This window comes from Bison bison, unplaced genomic scaffold (genome assembly GCF_000754665.1).
Source record: "Bison bison bison isolate TAMUID 2011002044 unplaced genomic scaffold, Bison_UMD1.0 scf7180017864244, whole genome shotgun sequence".
In the NCBI taxonomy this organism is placed as follows: domain Eukaryota; kingdom Metazoa; phylum Chordata; class Mammalia; order Artiodactyla; family Bovidae; genus Bison; species Bison bison.
The window spans coordinates 658,384-669,295 of NW_011494816.1; the positions used below are offsets into that span (position 1 = coordinate 658,384).

Here is a 10,912-nt window from a genome sequence, read left to right on the forward strand (position 1 = left end):
GCTCTCCCTGCTAGTCCCAGCTTCCACTATGGAATCTTATTCTCAATCCTTGTTTGGAGGAGAAAGCAAAATACTGAATTCGAAAGAGCAGAGTAGTTCTCTCAAGGCTGGCTCATTGTCTGGAAGCCTGGATCCTGCCGCCCACTGTGGACCCCTCCCCTCCACAGAGCTCACCACTCCCTAGGCGTAGGTAACACTCCGAGACCACTGGCGTTCCTCTCATCCCTTGACTGACCACTTCCTACTCTGGCAGGGTTCCTTGCCTGGGACATCTGCTCACACCCACCAGACAGGAGCTTCTTCAGAACAAGGATTGGCCCCTTCAGTTTGTATCCCCAGCATGAGCACCATGACCCACAGAGGATGCACTCAGGGCCATTTGATCTGTGACTGAGAGGAGGAGGCAGGGAAGGAACAGACATTTGTGAGCCTTCGTAGTCCCCTGGGCAGTTGCTGTTCATCAGTGATGATTTCTTTAATCTGTGAGATGAAAGATTGAGACTTGTCTCTGCTTGATTATTTTAATTCAGGATTTTGACTCTATGAAAAGAAATTCTTCTTTCTTCAAGATGGGGTGTTTTTTGTTTTGTCTTGTTTTTCTATCTTAGCTTCAGAAATGGAGCAGTTAAGAATCAGCCCAGCTACCATGCTTGAAGATGAGATTACCTGGCTGGAAAACTTTGAACCCAATCGCACAGCTGAGTGTGAGACCAGTGAAGCAGACAACATCTTATTGGCAGGACACTTACGGCTCATCAAGACCCTTCTTTCACTCTGTGGGGCAGAAAAGGAAATGCTCGGTAATTATTACTTCATCTTATCATGTGACAGAGTACCTCAGTGCTCAGGTATTGCCATAGTGTTGTGTGAAATTGGGAACATAAGACAGGTGCTAAGTGTTGCGTAGAGAACCGACCCTTCAGACAATAGGAGATTGTCTGGAATTTTAGTGGATAACCAATATAAGGTGTATTCTATCTGTGTCATTAAACCATATGGAGAATTTTATAGTGTTCAAAATAGTTGGATCACGTAACAAAAAAATAATAAATCATAGATGTTCCTCTTTTTTACAGTTACATACTTTGTAAAATATAGTCCATTGTGTATCTTACCTCTTTTACAGATTATTCTTGTCTGGAGAGGCAGGCCCCAACCACCACCCCCTGGGTAGTGGGATACATATATAATTTGTAAAAGCATATTCAGTATTATTAATTACATTCATAAAACAAATCAAAATGTTGATTATCACTTCTATCACACAAACTAAGTTCTATAAAAGTTTTCTTGGCTACTGGGGATACATAGAAAAGAGTGATCCTAAACCAGGGTGAGATGGGGGGCATCATTTTTGCCTGAAGATTTTTACAGTTTCAGACCTTTTATGTGGACTCCCCCTATGCTTAGAGTAAAGTACATTATTCACCCAAACTATCTGCCTTGTGGTGTTCTTGGCGTTTATGTTCCTTAAGTGAAAGTGTAACTCCTTTCACTGTATTGTCAGCTCTTAAAGGAAGGTAGCTGCACTTGTCTATCTTTGTATCCTGTTCCCTGACTCTCCCACCCATCCCCACCCTGCTGCCCCACAGAGCTTTGCCAGGTACTGTAAGTGCTCAAAAAATAAGCATCAAGTAGAGTGAGTGTCCTGCCACTGGGTGGCCGCAGGAGCCTTTGCTGCTCTGATATGAAAGTGCAAGACAGGATCTTTGAATTAAATGTGTGTTCATCCTCAACATGAATATTATGCTCTATTCCAGGTTCATCACTCATTAAACCATTGTTAGATGACTTCCTTTTCCGAGCTTCTAGAATTATTTTAAATAGTCATTCTCCAGCTGGCAGTGCCGCCATCAGTCAACAGGACTTTCATCCAAAGTATGGAAAATGCACGTTGTGTTCAGTTTTGGTAAAAATTCTAATTCGAAACTTTAGTCCAAAAAGATTTTCTTAACTTGGAGTCTGTCTTCCATCTTGTGAGTGTGTGTAGCTTGTAAGATACTACTCTCTGTGTAAAGAAATGCATGTAAGGGGCTTAGGATAAAGCCTACTGGCACACAGTATTGCTGAGCAAGTATGCTAGTACTGATACCATCATCAGGATAGAAGAGTAAGAATGTTAACTTGATCAGTAACAAATTCCGAGAGAAACTGAGGTTTTAAGAATTGCTTCCAGAGTAACTTAGGCTCTGAGTCTTGAGGGATTCTGTGAAGAGAAAAGTGTTGGTGCTTTAGTGCATGAACCCTGCAATTTGCTGAGTATTGACTGTGTCCTGATAATTAAAACTGATAGTGATTTACTACAGTGGTAATTTTAAAATCCAATTTTCTATCAGTTTTTATGGGTAGAAATTTGGAAGATCTTTCACAGTCTTGACCCTGCATGGGTGCTGTTTCTGCTCTTGGAGAGAGGAGGACCCAGCTACAAGGTGCCATCTTATTTGCTCTCAACCTAACTTACTTTGTTCTTTTCTCATGAAAACCAGAGTTAATTGAGGTAATCCTGAAGAAACTGAGGATTTGGTATTTAACCAGTGAAAAAAATTCCTGTACAATTTCAATAATTATTGAAATGGGCAAGGCATAATAAGCAATATTTTATGAACTCTTAAGAGGTGTCTTATCATGTATAGATATATCTCTATCTAGAAATTCCTTGTTAGCAAAATCTGTTTTAGGTAATCTTCATTAAAACTCTCGGGGTGTCCTTCACACTGTGACCCCAGTCCTTACCCCTGCCCTAGTCTTGTTCGGGAAGATTTGGTGCTAGGTCTGCGAGAGTCTTTTGTTAAAGCAGTGGAAACACGTGATTATCTCAGTTTTCAGTGAACAGAGAAAACAAATCTTCAGCAGTTTTCACTGAAATGTTTTTTTTCATGAATCCTTCCATTTGTATTTATTATTATAAAAGTAATACATCCATCAACAAGGAGTTGATTTTAAATCATATACAGTACCTTGAATAGAAAAGGAAACACTCTTTCATCGCTCCCTGGTGTACTGAATGGTGTTCATTTATCACAGTGACTCACAGCCTTTTCCCACCTAAATTCTAAAGCCAGCAAGAGATTTAAAATACACAAAAACTCTCTTCACAAGTAATACTATTCTTGTATCATACCAACAAAAGAACTTCCTAATGTATATATAGATTTATATAATGGTGCCTTCTATTCATTCTTTACCTGTCCTTTGCAACCCAGAAATGCAAGGCAGTTAAGAAGCAGAGGATAGTGCCAGGTCCATGGCCTGTATCCTCAGTGCCTGATGCAGTTCTGATCTCCATGCCCCTCCTGCCTCTTGAACACATCTCCTACACTCCATTCCATAATTGTTTCTCTCAGAGGTTGGATGTCCTCTTTTCTGTGTATCCTTCCTAACTTGCGACCTCCTAAGAAATGCAAGGTTGACTTAGGTGACAGTGAGAAATTACTGTCCATCCCCCAAATGATTTCTGCTAAAGGGGAGTAGTAAAGAAGCCTTTGGTTTCCTGCAGAATGCTTGCTAGTTATCTTTCACTGTCACTTTATAAACACACTGACTTGGCAAGCTATTTCTGTCTCCACATTTTCAGCAAAATAGAAAGTTGACTAGTATCCTTGATGTTTATGGGCATCTGTTCTGATTTGTATAGCTTTCTGCCATGTAGATATTTGAATTTCATATCTACAAAAACTTTTCTTCCTACCTATTTTGATTGAAAGATAGTTGTTTCCATGTTATTTTTCGGTAAAGTTTTCAGACTCTTTATATTCTTGCTAATCCATCCCTTAGATAAGAGTATTCTGGAGTTGTAGTGGAAAGATTTGCTACTTTATCATCAGGCAAGAAGATATTTAGCTCTAAATCATAATCATCCTTCCTCTGTTCATGGTCTCTCCCTTTGTTACCTGATCACCTCCCACTAGATTCCTGGGTTCTGACTTACCCCTGTTTTAGAGATTGCACCGCTTGTATTTTCATTTCAAATGTTGGTTTAATTTAATAAGCGACTTAAGTAAGCTATTCACTGTTGAAATTCACTTGTGTCTTTTGTTTTTAGGTGTAGTACAGTGAATAGCCGATTGGCAGCCTACGAAGTCCTTGTCATGCTGGCTGATAGCTCACCTTCAAATCTTCAAATTATTACAAAAGAACTACTTTCTATGCATCATCAACCTGATCCTGCTCTTACTAAGGAGTTTGATGTAAGTTTTCTAGACCTTGATGCACTGAATTTTTTTTAGAATGAGCTCTTGTTTAAACATAGTATTTTAAAACTGCTTGCATTATCCTAGTCACAAAGAAAGTCAGTGTTATTCCTTTGCTTATCGTGTTCACATACTCAAATTAGCTATAATCTATAGTGTATTATCCTAATACATTACTAAATGGCACCCTTTTAATTAAAAAGAAGACTTTTTAATTTTTATTTTTTATTTACTTATTTATTTTTGGCTCCTCTGGGTCTTCGTTGCTACACAAGGGCTTTCTCTAGTTGCGGCCAAGTGGGGGCTACTCTAGTTGCGGAGCACAGACTTTTCATTGCAGTGACTTCCCTTGCTGTGGAGCACGGGCTCTAGGCACGTGGGCTTCAGTAGTTGTGGAACATGGGCTCAGTAGTTGCAGCTCACAGGCTCTAGAGCACTGACTTCTCTAGAGCAGTAGTTGTGGCCCACGGGCCCAGTTGCCACTAGTCCCGTGGAATCTTCCCCAGACCAGGGATCGAACCCATGTCCTCGGCTTTGGCAGGCAGATTCTTCATTGCTGGGCTACAAGGGAAGTCCCAAAAAAGGGATTTTTTGACATTTGACTGTGACATTTTTGACAATTTTTTGTCAAAAATTGACATTTTTGACATTTGACTTTTGACATTTTTAAGTTAAGTGATAATTAGTCACAGTATAAACTAGCATTTCAGCCTATTTTTTGAGAAACTATGCTTGGTACCGTGACAGGCACTAGGGCTACAAACTCAAACACTGGCTCTGGCACAGTCTAGTCTGTATTCACTTAAATTCAACTAAGATTTATTGAGTTTATGCACTGAGGCGCTGTAGGCTTCTGGAGTTCAAAAATGAAGATATGAGTTCAGCCCTTAGATAGAGGTATATCCTGAATGCTCTGCTAACAGAGGCACTTTGACACCAGACGGTGGTATTTTAGAACACTTCTTAGGAATTATAGCATTTAAGAGCCCTTCACAGTAGTGAGCCAATTGAGGCAAGGTGGGAAATTCATTTCAGACAGGAGAAGCCATGTCAACATCTACAAGAGGAAAACGAGCTGCAGATAGATGCCCTGGAGCACCAGACCAGGAGCAGGAGGACACTTAAGCACCCTCCACGAACATGCAGAGGCAGCCTCACCCCTTTGAACGCCTGAGCTGAGTACTGTGAAGCAGGCAGGGAGAGAAGTGAGAACAGGTGTTCTAAATAGAGGCGATAGTGCTTGCAAAGTGAAATGTGCACGTAAACTGGGAGCTGTTTTGGTATGAACTGTTTAGTTTATGATGCTTATTTTATGCAATCTTTTAAGTTTTACATGCATTTAATAATCAGGTTAAAATGACAATCTTGCTTTAGTAAGCCAGACATTATATCAGCATAATCAAGAAAATATTTGTCATATAAATACAGTTTTAGCACTGTTATGAACCAGTTTTTTCCTTGTTTTGCAACTTTTTTTTTAATCTGTACTTTGGACTACAAATAAATTACAGTGTTAATTAGATCATAAAAATCACCTTGCTCTAAGTACATGTTGAATGTTAATGAAAAGTATATGATGTTCAGCAATTCCTTTCAGTCCAGAAGACCTCCAGGGTCTTGTCAGTTTGTTAGTTATTACATAGATCCAGGTACTTGATACATGCAGATAAAATATGGTTCTGGTCATAGCATTCGCACCAGATTCTACTGTAATCACATTGCAGAGTGTGTCACTACAGCATCCTTTTTCACTTGGAGAAGGGCCATGTTGAACTTTATTCAGGATGCCTTTTCTAAATTATTTCTACCTAGAAAAACACTGTACTAGAATCTGCATTGTTACAAAATATCCTTAAGTAAAATGCTACAGTATTTACATATTTTTTTAATTGCATGCTTATTAGAGGAAATTCAGTAGAAGAATGTTACCTTCTCAGAAAGTAAGAGGAGTATGAACCTTCCTTGACCATCCACACATGTTAGGATTCTTCGTAGTAAATGCTTCACAGAACCCTTCCTACTTTTCAAAGTACTATCTCAGTTTGAAAATATGTATCAATATTTTTAATTAATGTCTACCCTACTATATAATGTAAGCTCCTTGAGATCAAAGACCAAGTATATTTCTGCTCTCTCATATCCCTGGCTTCAGGGTACTCTAAAGAAGTATTTGTTGAATGATAATGAAGTGACTAAGTGCATGACTACATAGTGAATATGCAAACACATGCTTCATATATGGGAGGTATTTTAGGAACTAAATGGAAACAGTAAGATAGTCGTTTTAGAACTGCATTGCATCTGTAGAGATGCTGTGTGGACATGGGTTTGCTACCATAGTTTGTTGACACACCGGATGGATACATTTGCAAGTTTCTCTCTTTTCCTCTGGGATATCTGACATAGCTGTGAGGAAGTCTGCTTAGTGACCAAGATACTAACTCTGTCTCTACGGTTTCTACTTTCTTTCCTAGTACCTTCCCCCTGTGGATAGCAGGTCCAGCTCAGGGTTTGTGGGGCTGAGGAATGGTGGTGCTACGTGTTATATGAATGCCGTCTTCCAGCAGCTATATATGCAACCTGGTCTCCCAGAGGTGATTCCTTCCTCTTTTCTGTTTAGTTTCATAAACGTGTATGCCTGAGAACTGTTCCATATTCATATATTGCATTTTGGGGTTTACTAAAACTAGACCTAATTAGAGATTCTGTAGTAGCTTCTGAAGTCTGTATAGATGACGTTGTTCATAGTCATAAACTTTTATAAATCTGCTGAGGTCTCATACTGCCTGTTTGACAGAGGAATTTGACCTAATGTGATTTTTTAACTCCTAAAATTATTCTCAAATTTTATCCCACAAAGCTATTAATGTTTCTTCTGTTTAGAAATATTTAGACTCTATCATTTGCACTTTGTAATAATCTACTAGTAGGTTATGATATAGAAGTAAATAGTTTTGAGAATATTCTGTGTCATTATGTCATACTTATTTCTTGTAAAGATCCTGGTATTATTGGTTTCAGTTTTTCATAACCGAACGGAAGCTCAGAGATGATTTTTTCATTATTATACTAGCTAGAAGTGTTGAAGCTAAACATACGCAGAGTTGTAGCCACAGCTAAACACACATGTCATTCTAAAAGAACAGTGTGGGTACTTGGAGTATAGAAATCAAGGTTTTCTGAAAGTGGTTGAATATTTCTAATGTAATGCATTTAATTTCTTTTTAGTCATTACTTTCAGTGGATGATGACACGGACAACCCAGATGATAGTGTATTCTACCAAGTGCAGTCTCTCTTTGGGCATTTGATGGAAAGCAAACTGCAGTACTATGTACCTGAGAACTTTTGGAAGGTATTTCACCCAGTAACTCTTTAGGTTGAAAGATGTTAGCTATTTGGAATGTGGCTACATTCTTTCTCTAGTGATAACTGTCTCTTCTTTATTAACTCTAGACTAATGCCATTGCCAAGACCTATAAAAGAAATATCTACCATTCTTCTTCAAGTGGTTGGAATGTTGAGAATAGTCATTTATATAATTTCTAGAGATTTGCTAGTCTTAATTGTTTGGGCTGTTTCCCCTTATTTTTACTTATCTGTTTGAAATATTTGTTCAAATTATTCCTCTGAACATATGCCAATTTCACTAATACCTCTAAATAAAGAATATCTTTTAAAGCATTGCTGTATTATGGTTTGCCTTATATTTCCCCCATAGGTTGGATAGTTTCTAAGAAAGAAACTGTCTGTTCCTTGACCTTAAATCTCACCCTATATGGTTTCATACACTTATTATTATAAAGAGACTGTGGAAAAACATAGATGGCTGAATGCAAGCTAATCTCACATCAGTAAAAACTTTTATATCCTAATAGTGAACTTGATTTTTAGAAGCATTTAAAGACTCTTCTCGCATTCCTTTTCTACCATATTCAGAAATTGCTATTTCCTTCAACAATGTATTTAATTGTTACATAGATTTTCAAGATGTGGAACAAAGAACTTTATGTGAGAGAACAGCAGGATGCATATGAATTCTTCACCAGTCTCATCGATCAGATGGATGAGTATCTCAAGGTAGAAAAAATTTGCATTTTTCCCTCTCATTTCTCTCAAAGTCTAGCATGAGAACAGTGCTTTAGAATTTGGGATTACAAATCAGAAAGTGATTATCTTTAACACTACAACTGTAATTCATTTCATCTGGGTTTGAATATCAAAATATACAGAACACTATAGATTATAGATTTACTTTCTTAATTCATCTGACACTTGCATATAGTTCTTAACCTATATCCCATAATAATAACTATTTGTAGCTACGCACTATGTGCCTGCATTGAAGTAACCTTGCCTCAGAGCAGTGCTGCTCTCAGCAGTGAACCCATGGCTCCGCACAGAGCTGTCTTGCTTTGTCAAAGGGAATGAAAGAACCAGACTCAGAAGTCGTTTGTGGTTACGTGACCCAGAGCTTCCTCCCTCTACCCAGTGAAACCCGTCGCAAACTGCCTAAGTGGTGTCGCCTTCTAAGACACAGACAGCCTCCCGTCACTGCCAGCATTACCTCTCCTCTCATCACAAGGCACAAGTTACCTGCTTCTTTAAAAAAAAAATAATGTTCAGGGATTTCTCTGGTGATCCAGTGGTTAGGACCCTGCTTCTACTGCAGGGGGCCCAAAACGAAATAACTTATAAATTTGTAGCATTCTATCCACACGAAAAAAGAAGAAATCATGGAGAGTCACTACTAGCGTGGTAACTGTGGCAAGGGGAGAAGGACTCAGACGATCACGGAGAGTGCCGTCCTTGTGTCAGTGTGGCCGACGGCTCTGCTCTTCCTCTTCTGATTATTTACGTTACTCTGAGAGTGGGTCTACGGGTTGTAACTCTTTCATTAGTTCCCAGCTTAAACTACCAAGCCGACTAATTTTATTTTGTTGGGTAAATTAAAATCTATGCTTTAGCTTAAGTCTAAATAAAATTCTGTATAAACAACCTAAAAGTTCTAAAGGTGTCGACTGAAACTTTACCTCTGTATTTCAACAGAAAATGGGGAGAGACCAAATCTTTAAGAATACCTTTCAGGGCATCTATTCTGATCAGAAAATCTGTAAAGACTGTCCTCACAGGTTAGTAAAAATAACACTGACATCAAAAAAATAACCATCATCCTTTTTTTGAATAATTCTTCTAATATGGTGTAGATTTTTTATTCATTGAGAGGCTTGCAAATATATCTCCTAATAGATGTATATATGTTTTTTGAATTAAATTTCTTTGGCTTCATTTCTAAAGTTTCTTTGTTGAAATTCTTAATTTTAAGCAGTTCTAAGTGGTCAAAATTTGGTGTTTTTATTTGGTAGTTTACTTTTAGAAGGATGAGGGAAGGTATGTGTTACACTGATTATGAATGTAGTTCTACGTTTAGTCTCAATTATTGTGGTGCTTTCAAGATTTTTTCATTCCATTGTTGATCATGGTTTTCCTGTTGTTTGCTATTCAAGATACGAGCGTGAGGAAACTTTCATGGCTCTCAATCTAGGAGTTACTTCCTGTCAGAGTTTGGAAATTTCTTTGGACCAGTTTGTTAGAGGAGAAGTTCTCGAGGGAAGTAATGCATATTACTGCGAAAAGTGTAAAGAAAAGGTATTACATTTGCCCTTTTTAAAAAATAGGTTTAATTTGTTATTCATATTTTATGTTTTACGTAAGATCAGCTTTAACCTCCTGTTGTTATTTCCACTAGATTGTGTCATGACTTGGGTTCACACAGATGGGAAAGTCCTATACAAATCAGTGACCTCTGTATTAATTACTTTGATGTTTTATCATCTCCATGGAAATAATTGGGTTTTGCTTCTCTTTAGAGAACAACAGTGAAAAGGACCTGTATTAAATCGTTACCTAGTGTCTTGGTCATTCATCTGATGAGATTTGGATTTGACTGGGAGAGTGGACGCTCCATTAAATACGATGAACAGATAAGGGTAACTTTTGTTTTCCTAATTTTTTAAATAACCATTATTACTGCACTCTCTTTATTGTTTCCTTTTCTGTATTTTCAAATTTCATTTAAAATGTGAAACCTTAGCATTCTGAGAAGTACACAGCCCCATGTCTTAAGCTGCTAGTGGCACAGGCAGATCTCTGGACAATAACCTTCATATCTAGAAGGCATCCTAGTGACAGAGAGGAAGCCTTTCCTTAATGCTCAAACAGGAGACTACTGATACTTTCCCAGACCTGTGAGCCACTCTGAGATTGTGTGCTTGAGCTGGAGGGTGTTCCTTGCTTAAATTAGGAAAACACATCCCTCTTGTTTGTGCAGATTTCAGTGGGTGTGGCCCTGTATGTTGCCAACCATCATTAATGTGCTGTTTTTGCTTTTAAATAGTTTCCCTGGATGCTAAACATGGAGCCTTACACAGTTTCAGGAATGGCTCGCCAAGATTCATCTTCCGAAGTTGGTGAAAACGGGCGAAGTACAGATCAAGGAGGTGGAGGATCTCCACGAAAAAAAGTTGCCCTCACAGAAAACTATGAACTTGTGGGTGTCATTGTACATAGCGGGCAGGCGCATGCGGGCCACTACTATTCCTTCATCAAGGATAGGCGGTAAGCGGTTCTCACACCGATCCACCCCTCCAGCAGGCTCTCCTCCTGCTGTGCTTTTCCTCTCCTCTGCTCCCCCGCCCTCCTGTGCCCCTCCTCCGCTCCCCC

The 10,912-nt window shown here is 38.7% G+C and overlaps 1 protein-coding gene across 1 annotated transcript in view; it reads left to right on the forward strand.

Moving 5' to 3' along the window:
- The window catches only part of USP24 (ubiquitin specific peptidase 24), a gene marked incomplete at its 5' end in the record, with an annotated part of 155,372 nt that overhangs the window by 113,344 nt on the left and 31,116 nt on the right, over nucleotides 1–10,912 (forward strand). The window contains 10 exon segments of the mRNA XM_010847192.1: nucleotides 609–800; nucleotides 1,761–1,878; nucleotides 4,043–4,187; nucleotides 6,665–6,784; nucleotides 7,419–7,544; nucleotides 8,171–8,269; nucleotides 9,239–9,321; nucleotides 9,697–9,838; nucleotides 10,060–10,179; nucleotides 10,587–10,807. Coding sequence (XP_010845494.1) covers nucleotides 609–800; nucleotides 1,761–1,878; nucleotides 4,043–4,187; nucleotides 6,665–6,784; nucleotides 7,419–7,544; nucleotides 8,171–8,269; nucleotides 9,239–9,321; nucleotides 9,697–9,838; nucleotides 10,060–10,179; nucleotides 10,587–10,807 — 1,366 coding nt within the window.